Source organism: Nomia melanderi, chromosome 12 (genome assembly GCF_051020985.1).
Source record: "Nomia melanderi isolate GNS246 chromosome 12, iyNomMela1, whole genome shotgun sequence".
Lineage (NCBI taxonomy): Eukaryota > Metazoa > Arthropoda > Insecta > Hymenoptera > Halictidae > Nomia > Nomia melanderi.
Genome location: NC_135010.1, coordinates 7787086 through 7802171, shown reverse-complemented (window position 1 = coordinate 7802171; position 15086 = coordinate 7787086). Strand labels below are relative to the sequence as shown.

The window sequence follows — 15086 nt, the reverse complement described above, 5'->3', positions numbered from 1 at the left end:
ATGCGGTATAAACAACGAATTCTTTTCTTTACTAAATTATTAATGATAATGATTCATCAGGCAGAGTTGCGAAAGAATCTGTACGTTCGCAGTCATTCTAAAAGGAGAAATTAAGAATTAGTCATTTCGACCCACCTGGAAGTTCTAGTGTTAAAATATACACTTATTCATCAACCACGCAAAGATCACCCCTTATCACTGTACCCAACCGTTCACAATAGCCAATCAAAAGTTCCTCAAGAATATGTAAACCGACAGAAGAAAGAAGTTGCAAGAAGAAACCAGGAGAAAATACTACGAGCCCGAAGAATCGTAGCGATTCTTCTCCCGTCTACCAGTTCTATTCCCCAGGCGCAGAGCCAATCTTTCTTTCTTCCACCGTAGGTAAGCCCGCTCAAGTCGCAACCTGGTATATCCGCAGCCATACAAACGCTTCCAAGAAACGATCAAGAGAAGGTCCAGCTGCCAGTCTAAAAAACTGTGTCGACTCTGCCACCCCCTATAACGCGTTCATTCTTCATCCACAAAGACTCCGTTCCTGGCTGCAGGTAATTCAAAGGGCAGCCCGAGGTATCCCAAGAAACATCATCGGTTCACACCGGTGTGCCCTCTCCGAAAGAAGATCAAGAGAAAATCAAGTTGGCGTCGGGTTGAAAAAATTAGGTTAACTTTGCTACCCCGCAGGAAACGGCTGCCGCAGAGTCTAGGCGGCGATATCTTCTGCATCAGGATCCTCCCAGCCACTCAGAACTTTCCCGCAGGATGCTTAAAGCGTGAACGCGAGTCGGAAAAGAAAACTTTATCGCGGCAACGAGCCGCAAGATAGAAGTTGGGAGGAAAGCGGCGGGTACTTACCGAGGGGCTGTGACTCTTGCCGCTTGCTGCAACACTTGCCCATCTTGGATCCGTATCACGACGCCCGGGGTTCCCGTTTTACGATCCTGTTTCCTACGCGGCTTCTATACTGACGCGGCCGTCGAGGAAAGTCTCCATCATCACGTGAACTCTCCGGGTCGGGAACGGTGGAGGCTTCCGCTGCGATTTTTCGGATCACTTTCTTCTCTCCATCGCGTGTTTATTGATTCCGCGCGCACCTGCAACGCCAGAAAACCATCAAGGATACCGTCCCGAGGCTGTTACCGCCGGCGGAACATTTTTCAGCGGACGCCGTTCGCGCGCGCGCTCGCTGCAGGATACGTTGTTATAATTCGCGGTTACGAATAGACGATCGTTCACCCGTGGAAAATAACGTGGCTCGATAACGTTCCGACCGTGACGCCATTATTATCACGTTCGACGGTGTCTAGTGCTCTTTCTTTTTCGCCGGTAATGCCGTACTGTACGCGAGTTTTTCGAATTGTTGGGTAGGGAACGGTAGTGCATCTCTTTCCCGTCTTCGAGATGATGGGGGGTTTGCCAACTCGAAGGTCAAATGGAGATTACGGTAGTCGCTGTTCCGAGTTAAGTGCACGCTGAATTGTGGAGAATCGTACTGTAACGAATTGCTGGAATGTTTTGTTGTAGACTTTTGTTTGAAATACTTGAAGAATTTCGGCGTGCAATTAACCCGTTAACTGTGGAGTTTAGTTTTACAAGTCTCTTTTGCGCCCGATAAAATCGGGAAATGAATGCACCTAGCGTATATTTCAATGAAAAACCAAAGCCAAAGAATTATGTTTACATGAAAACAGTAAAGAATTCATCGTTGAAAGAATCAGTATCCTTTCAAGCTTTAAGACGACGTATATACTCATAAAAAATAGTTAACTGTTTAAACATAGAACCTCTTCGTCAAAGTAGGTTGAAACATTCTTTCGATAAGCTATCAGAGTTATCACTAACAGCTGCTACACGATTAAACAAACTCCAAAAAATGATTCGCATTAAGTAAATCTTCACGTCAAATAAACGAATCACGCGAAATAACGAAAGTTTCGAATCCAGAACACCAAGAAATCTAATAAGTGCATTTTCGTCAAGTTATCGAGCGGCAGAAGTTTCCGTAACGATCGAACGTCAAAAGAATATCCTAATTTTCACACGCGAACGTGAACAACCGGAGAGGCGGGCAATCAGAGAGCGTAACAGATGCTGTGCCAGTGACTAAGATTAAGTTGGACGCGTTCGCGGCACGAAAAACGACCGAACTTTCCCGGACGGACCTAATATCTCGAACGATTTCACGAATACTGCGACGCCGACTCCCGCTGGATCATCGATCACGCCGTATTTAAAGAAGACTTAAGGCGTCCAGGTTTTCGTCTTGTGTCGTGCGTCTTCTTTAACTCGAAGGGGTCGCGTGTTCCGTTTCGGCGCGAGACAAATCAGGCATGTGCCCGGTGTTTCCGAGTAACACGCTAAATTAGAGTGAACGCTGGGACGACTAACGACGCCGTTTCCTAGAACACTTTCATTCAGAAATTTTTAACGCTTCCTCCTTTGTGTCCCGTTAACTTTATAACGTGTCGTAACTGTCTACCCTTTCGACCCCTTTGCTTGTCACAGTTTGTAAGGTACAGTTCATTCTACTCGAATAAAAAAAGCGCTTAATTCTTTATGCCCTGTGTAATGCTACTTACATTGTCATGCACGGAGTTTCTAGGATTCTACGTTATTGTCTAATATCTTCTATTCATTCCAGTGTTTGTAGTAAAATAAAAGAAACTATTATCGATACTTCTTTATTACTTTCAATTTGTTTCATTAATCATTCTAGATATCGTAAATTTGGAAACCTAGATAGTTCGTTATAGAATCGAAAGATTATTCCTTTCATACGTACAGGTTTTTGACTACATAGAATTAAACAAACTAGTATTATCAATATTTCTTCAGAACTTCGTTCCCTCAATTATCCTAAAGATCACGAATTTAGAAACATAGTACTGTTCATCACAGAGTCGAAGGATTATTCCTTTCCTATACAGGTTTTCCAGCAAATAAAACCAAAGAAACCAGTATTAATATTTCTTCGTAACATCCGATTTCCTTCACTACCAATTCCAAATATCTCAAACCTGGACACTCAGTGTACAGTTCGTTGCACAGCTCCAACGTTATTTCTCCTCCGTACGCGGGTTTTTGAATAAATAAAGGTTCCTCTGCCATTGGATTCTTTGAACGACTTAAAGTCGTAATTACACTTATCGATAAGAGGCCGTGAATTGAATTTCGAACAAGGAGAACGTGTCCGCGAATAAAAACGTCGCTCGAACGGTGCGTTGAACGCTACACAGTTTGCAATGAGTATTATTCGGCGAAGATAAAGGAAACAGAGTACACGGGTTTTATGAAAATGCAAATGCGCGTATGGATCGCGTGCGTGTGGATCGCGTGCGACAATGGGGCCCGGGGGCTGGCACGATTTTCCGCGTGGCTCTCGATCCCCATGGCCTTCTCCGGACACAAGGAACACCGGGACGCTGTTCTCTATTCACGTTCGTTCTTCGACAGATGCAATCGTACCGGTAGCGTACACGAAACCACGAGCAAGCCAGAATAAATAAACTTAGACGGTGTCTAGAGCGTGGAGGGTTCATTTGGTAGCGCACGACGACACTTCCTGTCGTCTATGACACACCATTACATCTTGCATAATTATGAGCCGCGGCGCAGCTACCTCGCGCGCCCGACTCCGTATATCAATTCCTTTTATTTCGGTGGGCTGAAAGCGGCGCGGTACGAAACGCATTCCAATTTTTAACCAACAGGTATCATCCGGTACGTCCGTCACGCAATTTAGTTATTTTCGTTCCGAGACGCGAAACCCAGAATAATTTCAGCGTTATTGTAACGTCGGAACAAAATCAACGAAAACGGAAACGCGTGCATTTGAGAAAGTTATTCCCATAATTTTTGCTTTCCTAGTTTTCTATATATACACGTTACTCTTTAATTCTCGAAAATGCAAACGTCCATTAACAGTTTCTTTATTGGCCCCTCGACCTACAATATCGTGTCAGATTCGTGAAAATTTTAAACTCAATGTGAGAAATCTAAATGTTATTTATTGATCTAAATATAACTTGAATATTACGTTTCTATTATCAATCGTTAATCTTTGGAGTAAACCTAGTCGCAGGATAAGGATAAAAATCGTTCCTTTTCCTAATAAATTATTAACAATGAAGTAGTATCGATTATAGTTACGAAACAAATCATAGGGAAAAGGGTTAATGCTAGAGCGTTGAGGATGATTAATACCTGATTCTTATAAAAATTTCAATACTAGATTTTCTGTCGGTTTCTTCGTATATTAATTACAATATCGAAGTGAAAGCAATTTTCTCAATCATTTCGGATGTGTCACGCTTTTAAGGTACATATAACCGCGAAATAGGAGAACTGAAAACCGCCATTTTGACGGGTACGGTTGCCTCGTTAAAAATCACCGCGGATATCGCCCGCAGGAACAAAATATTTCCCGACATCCCCGCGAAACCAACAATCACAGATCGAACTAACGAGCAACCCCCTAAATGCGCTCCGTAACCCGATCCCCAAACAGTGGAAAAAACTCGCGGAAACTCGCCGACGCGATGAACTTCCAACGAGGCAATCCTGCATAATAGAAAAAGTATGCAAATGCAGCACGACGAAACCTTGTTAGGCGATTCCCACCGGGCCGATCGATCGGAACGACTTCGCCGTTCGTTCCCATCACCTAGGAACTTTCGTCATTACACGAAGACGCGGCACCGGCGGACCGGTTCGCCGATAACACCGTCAACTTTCGGAAAACAGTGCCGAGTAGCGATCCAATTCGTCCGGGGGGGGGGGTTGTCTAAATATTTACGAGGTCGCCGGACGGGTCTGCGAGTTCGCGACACGGCTGAGCAATGGTCCCGGGACTCGGCGGCCCGTGTGTGCTTAATATCCCGTCTGCGACCGGAGTTCCAACAGGCCGGGTCGCCGCGTCCCGATTTTCGTTGTCGCGCGTGACGTCCCTTTCGTGCCGGAAACGCGCGCGCGGCCCGGCCTCGATGCCTGGTAAACAAATTACGGACAAGCTGGACGCTGAGTCGCCGGCTTGAAAGGAATATCAAGGAACGATGACGCTGGGTATTTCAATTTTCACGATGGACTGAATTAACCTGTGCATTCAACGTTTAACGCTTTTGGAGGGCATTGACAGTTATTGCTTTGACCGGGTTACTTTTGGGGTGAGAGGATTTAGCGGGAGTTGTTTGGAGTAATTGTAGGGACTAGAATGTTTCTTTTTGACTTTGTTGGTGGGTTGGATGTAAGGATTTCGTGAGAGTTGTTTGGTGTAATCGTGGGAAGCAGAACGTTTCTTGTTGAGTTTGTCGGTGGGTCGGATGAAAGGAATTGGTAGAAGCTGTTTGTTGCAATTGTGTGAACTAGAATGTTTTCTTAACTTGTTAGTGAGTTAATTTTGTGACTGTTAGCGATGGTCAACGGTGTACCTTTAATTTACTATTCGCAGTAGTAAACTAAATTCGCAAGTACCTCATTTTGCGATGAATGCGATGCAGTTTACATTTTTCTAATGCAATTCGCGAGAAATATGTCTGTATCACAGCAAAATTGTTGCTTTAATATGAATGTCGAAGATACGAAGAATAATGAATTATCTTCTTAATGTACCACATAGAATAAATGATATATTTGAAAAGCTTCGTACTTGGTAGAGTCTAAAAGACTTTCGTCTAGTTTCCGCGAGATGAATATAAAAATTTGATATTGAATAAGGGCAGGAAAATTTTGTGTTATGGCTTTATAAGCACTTGATTTGTTAGGGGTATTATTTCAGTCTTAATGCTCCATTGTGCCTATAAATGGAGTTCGAAAGGCACGCCAATGAATTTTCGGATGAAGTATCCGCGAACAGGGACACTTAATATCGGCCCGGCGCTTAATCTTCTCGCCCGGCCGACCGCGCAATTTCTCGCGATGTAATTCAGGATGTGGTTCTCTCTTCGATATTCCTCGTTAATAAGGGAAGCCCGTCGCAATTGCTTCCCGCCGCGGGCCACCGCGAAAGATGAGCGTCTACTTATGCGTATCTCCTTCACCGGTGAAATTTATGTTTTTCGCGGCGATTCACCTTCCGGCTGTCGAATTATCGGGCGAAGTACCGTGAAATTGCTCTCGAACGGGTATTTACTTTCATACATTCTGCACAGGGAGTTCCATCTCAAAAATCCATATTTAACCGAAATCTGCCTCTATCGTCGCTATGTTCTTTCGCTCGATCATGGAGCTAAGTGCTTCGAAAATTGAATTAAGGGCTCGATGCATTATACTGAGTCGTCGAGATAGAAAACTAAGAGATGAAATGCAGTGAAAAGGGTTTAGATAAAATTCGAACGTACAATTTCATTTTGAACGTTTAAACCTGAGACAGATCTTTATCTTCTGCGATACGGTTATTCTAAACTTTAGAGTTACCTTGGAAACTCAATTATAAGTTCTATATTTGATACTAATGTCGTCGAAATAAAGAACTAAGGGATAAAGAGTAGTAAACATTTTATAAAGTTCATATATTCTTCACATTTAAATCATCAATTATTAGTATCTGTCACATGAATAAGTATCCTTATCAGTGAATTTGCGACGTAAGTTTCAATCAGTAAAACTTGCAAGCTTTCTAATATTTAAAGCTTAAATCTTCTATGCCTTCTGCTATACACGAAAATAAGGTATAACAAGACGCACGATCAGCATTTTCAATACCATTCGGCGCGAGGCTGGTCTGAATATCCTTCTCGAACAAGGATCACTGTCAGACGGTGTACCAGAGCATCCCAGTATCCTTCTGTAGGTAACATAAATCCCATAAAGTTCGTTCAAAGCTATCAAACATCCCCGTTCCCATCGAAATTTCCAGCGACCCTCGGTATCACCGGTCACCCACATGCTACCCTCCTTGGACATTCGCCGGACAAAGAGGAGGCCATAAAATGTCCCAGGAACCTTTGGGCAAACTCGAAGAAAGCGAACGTTTCCCTAAATTAGAAGACGCCCGCGTCCCGCATTCGTGTCGCAGCAGGAAAAGTTTTTAATTAAACAGCCGGCGGGCTTGTCTCGAATATTCGGACGACATAACGAACTTGATAACGATGTTTGATAACGAACGTCCACAGAGCGAGACGTAGTCGATTTGTGTATGGCCCGCCCCAATGGCGAACCCCGTGGAATCGTCTAGCGATGGCACTGAAGGTGTCCGAAAAATCTGAAGCATTTTGCTGCGAATGGGAATTTATTTATGGAATAATAAGTTTCCTTAAATGATTCAACTTTGTAATTTCTACCTCTAATATACAAGGATTTTAATGGATAGAAGTGAGAAGTGTGAGACGTGACAAATTTATTTACGTAGCAAGTTAGGCCGTTTAAGCATTAGAAGCTGAGAATCGGAATTTTAGAATTTATATAAAAGTAATTTATACACGGATCTTTACAAAGGAAAGAAATCTTTTTCAATCCTACATTAAATAAAACAACGTATCTCCATTTTGACAGATACCTCAATTAGTAAAAAGAAATATGAACACGTTTACTTTATGCATAGAAAAATGGCGAAGCAAACATCACGAAAAGTTCGAATAGCAATCAATAAATATCAATATTGTTCATTTATTTTTAAGAACAGAACAACACACTAGTCTCTCATATATCCACATCATTAACCCCTTGCCCTATGATTTACTTCTGAACTATAATCGATACAACTACTTTATCGTTAATAATTCATTAGGAAAAGAAAATATGTTGATGTTTATTCTATGTCTACGTTTACTCCAAAGATTAACGATTGATAATAGAAAAGCAACACTTAATTTATATTTTTAAAACAATGAATAACCCTCAGGTTTCTCAAATTCAGTTTAAAATTTTGTCACGAGTCTGACGCGATATTGTAAGTCAAGGGGTTAAAATAAACTAGCTCAAACAACGCAGCAAAAAGAAGGAAACAAAAATCGAAGGATTGAAAAAGGAAAGTTAACCATAAGTTTCTACGTTCATTTGTAACGCGCTCCCATCACTACCGTGGCGTTCGCACAGGACGACCGCCGCCATCAGGATGATACCTTCCACCCTGTGTCGGCCGGGCCAGCAGCAACAGCAGCGGCTACACGCACGAAAATCACACGCACAGACGACGGGGTAGAGACGGTCGATATCCCACGGTGGTCCGTATATACACCCGCTATCTGATGGTGCTTTTATGTGACAGAACAATGGCGACGGTTCCGCGGCCCCGCCGGACAAAGACGAATTAAAATTTTCGTCCCGACGCACTTTCCCGCCACTTTCCGAGGACCGTTGCCGGGGTCCGCCGGGCCACAATGGCGGCCAGGATTAACGGAGGGTCGGGAAGAAACTGCGCGAACCTACGGGCTGCAGGCGAGGACCGTTTAAACCGCACAAACTTTTTCCCTGGAAAAAGTGAAAAGGGACGCTGAACAATGCACGCATTAAACCGTCGCCCGCTTATGGGTTCAACGATTGAGACCTTTCGGTTCTTGTAATCCCGCTGGCTAGGTTATGGTGTCATGATGTTAACGTGCCTCCATTTTTTGGTGATGATGGGTCAAGGGAAATGGAGGCTTTTAGATAGATCGATCGAATGGAGCACGGCGAAAAGTCTTTTAGCTACTTTTGTTTGTTGACATGGATGTCCTCTTATGATGAGGGTGTTTTACGCAGGGGTTTCCTTTTATAGATTATTGGTTCGCTTCGATTGAAATGCGAGGAACCGGAGTGCTTACTTTACAATTATTAATTCTGGTTCAGGTGGCATACAGTTACTATTCACTGATTTATCGCGAACAATAACAGAATGGGGACTTCCAGAGCTGATAGAAAACGTTAATCAATATGGCAATAAGCGTCTCCTTTAGCCCGCGTACTTAGCGTCTGTATATACGAATAAAATAGAGATAATCAACGGAAATCGATTAATGAACGTCCGACAAATTTTCTCTCGTTTCCATTTTTATCTGAACAGCATATAGTAGAAATAAAGCGGTAATAAAGATAATCGCAAAGAATCTATAACATGAACGTCACGTCTCTTCTCTATCCTCTTTACCCCAAGCAATAGCATGCCGCACTCAAAATAATAGAAGAAATATAAATAACCAAGAAACTAATCAATAAACCGATGAACTCACCTACTCCCATCAATGGACCAAAGATAACCTATTAATACTCCTGAAAAGAAACATCAATGGAAGAACACTTCCAACAAATTTCCTCCGAGCATCCCCCGTCGAAAAATTCCTCGCATAGGGTAATATCGTTCGATCGAGGTTGAAAGTCGCCCGGTTGCAAAACCCATCGTCCCTGCTATTTTTATTTGCCACACACCAGTGCCGTACCGTAACTAGGTTTCCGTTAGCGACCGACATTCTAATGGACACGCGACTACATTATTTGCCTGGGCACGATTCATCATCGTGTAATCGTGTTTCGTGCGCGCGTAGGCAGTGTACAGGGGGGGGAGGGAGCAATGGCGGGGAGAATTCATTTGTGTATCGGACAGAGGGAAATTCAGTGTGCACGCACACGTGCACGCGTGCACGAACACATGGACGGCCCTGCGACGCAATAATGTCCGATCGCCGCCCCTCTCGAGCGGGCCGGGTTCGAGCCGCTGCAGGAGAGCAAGAGTGCAAGAGGGTGGAAGGGCGTAGTCCCCCAAAATCACGGGCTCGAGGTACATATATACAGACGGCAAGACGATATCCGAGGGTTCGAATAAGCCCGACAAATCTGCGGGGTTGCCGGACTACCCGCGCACCCGAGAACCTCGATCGCGTCCCGCGCGATAAAACCCGCCTGGATTACTGCAGGATATTTTGTCCTCTGTTCGGATACCTTTGATGAATGATCGGATGTTAAGTCCCCGCGAGTTGGTTGCTGGTAGGTGAAATGGTCGTGATTTCTTTTTCAACTCTGATCGATACGATTGTAATTAACCCATTAAGTCCCGTGAAATTTTCTTTTTTAATTTTTAGATGAAATTTTGTATTTCGAGTAATGAGTGTCCATACCATCTTGGAAAAATAGTGAAAAATTGCAAAAATTTTAACTTTGTTATTTCAAATTTTATAAATAATTTCTCGCGGCAGTGCAATCATAGACCATTTTGTAAATTATCAAAACTTTAAATGAAGTATAAATTTTATCTGGAAATGACGTCTGATTCAACTTATTCATTCTAAATACTAACTCATATTTATCCTAATCATTAGACACATTAATTATTAACAAATAAATTGTCTATAATAATTTAGAGTGAGTGATCTATTAATAAATCACTGGGACTTAATGGGTTAATAATTTAGGGAATCAAGAGAAAAATTGTAAGTATATTCTACGTTCATGTTCGCTTATAAGTAGAATAATTGATTAGAAGAATAATATTTACTTTGAATTCCAATGAAGAGTAATATTTATGTTTGTTAAATCACATTGAAAATCTTTTCCACGTGTCTGACAGGTTGTTAGAAGGCAAGGGGTTAAATGAATTCGATGGGAGTGATGCTTTTAGTTCGGGTGGTTTAGTGGATAGGGGATGCGGTATGATGACTTGAATATTAGTTTGTATATGAAATGTTTTTAGAGATGTTTAATACTTTTGTAAATGATGAGATGTATAGAAATTAAGGAACGAAGCTGTTTTATTTCAGTATTTTGGATATTGGTGTATTGTAAGAAGTTTAATGCTGTAAGATAGTTTTGAAGTCACCTCTCGAGTGTAAAGGATTAGTAACTGGAATTGGGGTTTGCCATGTATTATGTAGTCTATTGTGTTACGTACTGAGAATTGAAGCTTAGTTTTTAGTAACTCTTTCTATTGTTGTCAATCATGTTATTCGTGTGAGTAGTCTTTAACAGTGTTCTATAGATAGAACCCTGGGAATAGAGTTTAGCTACCTTTGCTAAGACAATTCAATAAGATTCACTCGCAACCCTCGGAATACAGCAAAGAACAATAACTCTTGCCAATACTCAAACAAAAACCCTTACCCTCCTTAACTCCATTTGATATCAAAACGAACTTCCCCCAAGACATCGAGTTAATCGAATCGAATCAAGATCCACAACGCGCAAGAAGCTCGGAGAAGCAACGACCGTGACAAATATTGGCTTTCAAGTTTCCACGTCAATAAATAAATTGCTCCGATTTGAACGTGGTATCATGGACGCTAGTTGGGTATTCTAGTCACTGGTATCAGAAAAAACGGAACACGCATAAGCGTCTCACCCCCGTGCAGTCAGTGAGTCATCCAGCGGTCGGGCAAAGGGAAGGCATACGGATTTCCATGCACTATCGATCGCGTCTAGAACACGAACGGCCAGATATTATGCGAAGACATATGATCCAGTGTATGGTAACCATTTTCGTTAACCGAGACGAGAGAGAAAGAGAAAGAGAGAAAGAGAGAGAGAGAACCGGGTACTTACGTATTACATGGACTACCTTTGTTTCCTAACTGTAGATCTCGCTGATCAATAATTTGGTTTAGGTCTGTGTTAGTATTTATTTAATGTTATAACACATTGATAATATTTCGTTATTGACTATTATTACTATTATTACGAACCCTTTGTACTGGGCAAGCAACTCGTCGTTTACTTTAACACTAGAACTAGAGAGGTCAAAATGATCCATTCTTGATTGCTTCTTTAACAATGGTTAAAAACATAACGGATAATTCTCTGAGAAATTACTACAGAAATTGATTCGACAATAGGCAAACTGAATTGTAAATCAATAGAAATCTCAATAGCACTGTTAGAGTTTCCACAGAAAAATTTCAAAACGTCAACTTGACTGGTAGTTCTAGCGTTAGCATACCAGATTTGTGATACCTGATGTTCAATATTAAGTGTAACGTAATTAGATATGAAATATTGAAATCAAATATTTCTTTCATCTATATATTTCTACCGAATACAGTCCAAAATTTACTGAATGTTTCACTAGAGTACTATATTAGCACGAAAAGTTCCAAGTGCAAAGTGTTAATGTTTTATCTCCTAAGAATAAAGGTAGAATTCGTAACACGTAAGTACCGAGAACCATTTCGATGGACGAAACGGATGAAAGGGACGACAGACGTCGTCGGAGGCGTTGCAAATTACGTTTTCGGCCCCTAACCGGTCGAAACGGCCTCGCCGAAGTCAAGGGGGAAATTTTGTCTCCAGCAACCCCTAATTTTCAGGCTGGGGCATCTCCGGATTCGGAGCGAACGGAAGCGACCCTCGCCAACATTCCCGATGGGTTCTTTCGCTGTCCTCGCTGGGAGGATTAAAAATATTAAGTTCGCTTCCCTCGGAGATCAATTCGCTTGATTAAACGCGCTGAACGCTCCCGAAGAAATTATTTGCCGTTCGAGATCTAGAGATTCTACTTTCTCTCTATTTCATCTCGCGAGGCGATAAATTGCTCTCCGGAGCTGTTTCTATTGTCCGTGCTGTGGGGTAGAACAATGACTAATCTACTATTGTTGAAATGACTTTAGCTATTCCGTCCGGGCGATATTTATGGCGGCCGAGTTTCACGCGAATTTACATTTTTATTGTGCGTCAAGAATCCCAGCTTGCTTTTTTGAGCTAATCCCGTAGTTTATAGCTTTCGTTTAGATTCCCGGAGAAAGTTGTTCAACACTTGCAGCAAATTCACAGTATCTTATTCTACTGAGAGATTAATGAACTCTGAATCTAATAAAAAGAAATCATAAAATACATTAGTATTTTTAATATATCAACGAAAGAATCAACTCTTCAAAGATCGTAAAAATCATAAAATAGATTAGCATTTTTAATACATCAACGAAACTTCTAAAATCAACTCTTCGAAGATCTCAAGTATCCATTAACACAGAAACTACCGGACGGGACAAATTGACTCACATAAGAATTTTTATTTTGAAGTATTCAAATCCTGAATACGCTTTGGCAGAAAATTTTCAACTGAATTTATGTATTTGTAGAGATACAGAGAACCCTTCGAACCCCAAGAAACGTACCGTTCTAATTTTTATAAAATATTGCAAATAAGTCACCCTGAATGCTCGGTAGTTTCAGCGTCAACATTCGTCTAATCGCTATCACCTTTTCCCCAACGAAACATGATCAGAAATTCATTTTACTACAGAGACACATCGAGTTATTCCTTATCGTGCTCGTACATATATGATACATATACCTCGCGAGGCAATATCGCTTCCGTGTTTAAATCTGACAAGGCCGAAGAACTGTTCAGGAACCAGCAAATACTGGAAGCTCGCCCACGAGCCCACTAAATCACCGTTAATGAACAGAATACACCGATCGGTCGGGTCCCGAAGATTCGTTTAACAATTTACGAGCCAATAATCGACCGGGTCTCCGTGTTCCCCCCGGAACCGAGAACAAAACGGGCCGGAGCGACGGTGGATCCGCTCGAGCGGGCGTAGCGGTCGTAACGGAACGAGGCGTGAAATAATTTCTGTTCTTCCTACGGCGCGAAACGAGATACGATAAATCTAACGATCCCAGCGACGGGAGAACCGTGAAAATCGGTAGAAAGGATCGATCACGGTGCCTCGCGGGGAGACAGATCGAACCCGTGTCTCCCCCGTCACGCACCAACGTCGATCTTTGACCCGGTTCGGAGCACCGGCTGACGTCATCCACGGATCCACTCGGGACAGCCTCGTTCGACGACTTCCAAGGGTTTGCTCGTATAAAAATTTTTACGGTTTTGTAGACATTTGTGTTCTTTAACACATTGACTGCCGTGGGGGTCACCGGTGACCCCCAACCAAATTGAATTACTACAGCTCACCCATTATTTGGAAACATTTCTATGTTACAAACAATGCTACTTAATTTCGTGACATTTAGCTAGAAGAACGTGCAATAATAACAATGCAATTCAATCGGACGATTTAATATTATATTTTTTCATTTTGTGTATTTCGCTCTATGAAATCGTGCGGCATTCAACGTGTTAATATTAGAATTACCGAACGGATCAAAATGATTCATTCCAGATTTCTTCGTTTCGCGATTATTAAAAAAATAGCAGATGCTTCTCAGGGAGTTATTGAAGAATTTGATTCGGCAATATGCAAATTGAATCATGAATCGATTAACGTCTCAATAGATGCACTCTTGAAGTTTCTATAGAGAAGTTTGAAAAAGTCAATTTCAGTACTCGGTACTTCTAGTGTTAATACTAACCGTATCGTCCCGGTCAAGCGATCGGATTTAAAATTCTGCATGTTCTTCCTTTCATTTAACTTTATATAAATTTTTATATTGCATAATTTTCTATTTTCGTGTTTCCTTTTGTTTCCGTTTCCATTAAAAAAAAGTATATCATCTAATCTGTTTACCTTTATTTTGTAGCTAAATATTTGACCGGTTACCGTAGCAAAGTGCTGGTACGGTTAATGTTAAGTTTTTAAGATTTAAGATGAAGAATTAACCCGTTGGTCTAGAATATCGTGTCAGACTCGTGGTGAAGGTTTCAAATAGAATTTAATAAATATTCATTTAATTCTGTCGAGTCTGGAATGAATATTATTTGTCTGTTGTTAATTGTAAGGCTTCTAAGTAAACGTAGACATAGAATAAGAATTTTCCTTCCTTTTTAATGAATTATAAGTAAAATATCTCTATTAAACGCAATTGGGAAAGAAATCATGGAGCAAGGAGTTAGCTTTTATAATTGGTTCGAAATTATGAAATCGGAATTCTTTTTAGTTGTAGAACTTGTTACGTAAAACTTGTTTGCTGAATTGCAATTGTATTTAGGTGATTCTGTAAGTGATTGTAATGAAGTTGGTGAAATGAGTGGATAGGACAAGAATGTTAAAAGATAAAATTATGTCACTGAAAATTACTGTTTAGGATAAGGTTTCATTTATTTATGTTCAAGAATTCTTATTTCTATTGTTAAAACCTTACGTAGGGGCAACAATATATTACGAACCTTGTATTAGTGAATGTTCCAAGAATCCTACGGTCTTAATCGGAAGAATTAATTGTCATGCAAAAGAAATTCTTGAAAATGCCCTCTTTTTCGCGTCTACTGCCAGGTTAATGTACTTACGTAG

General features: G+C 41.3%; 1 protein-coding gene across 3 annotated transcripts in view; it reads right to left on the bottom strand.

Annotated features, from left to right (window-relative positions):
- Src64B (Tyrosine-protein kinase Src64B) overlaps positions 1-15086 on the bottom strand; it is an 80836-nt gene that overhangs the window by 9440 nt on the left and 56310 nt on the right. For 2 of the 3 annotated variants that reach the window (XM_031974920.2, XM_031974919.2), the window contains exon 2: positions 856-1094. In XM_031974920.2, coding sequence (XP_031830780.1) covers positions 856-898 — 43 coding nt within the window. In that variant the 5' untranslated portion in view covers positions 899-1094. Of the gene's footprint in view, positions 1-855; positions 1095-8057; positions 8407-15086 lie in introns of all 3 variants that reach the window. The other variant, XM_076372888.1, reaches the window with a different exon arrangement.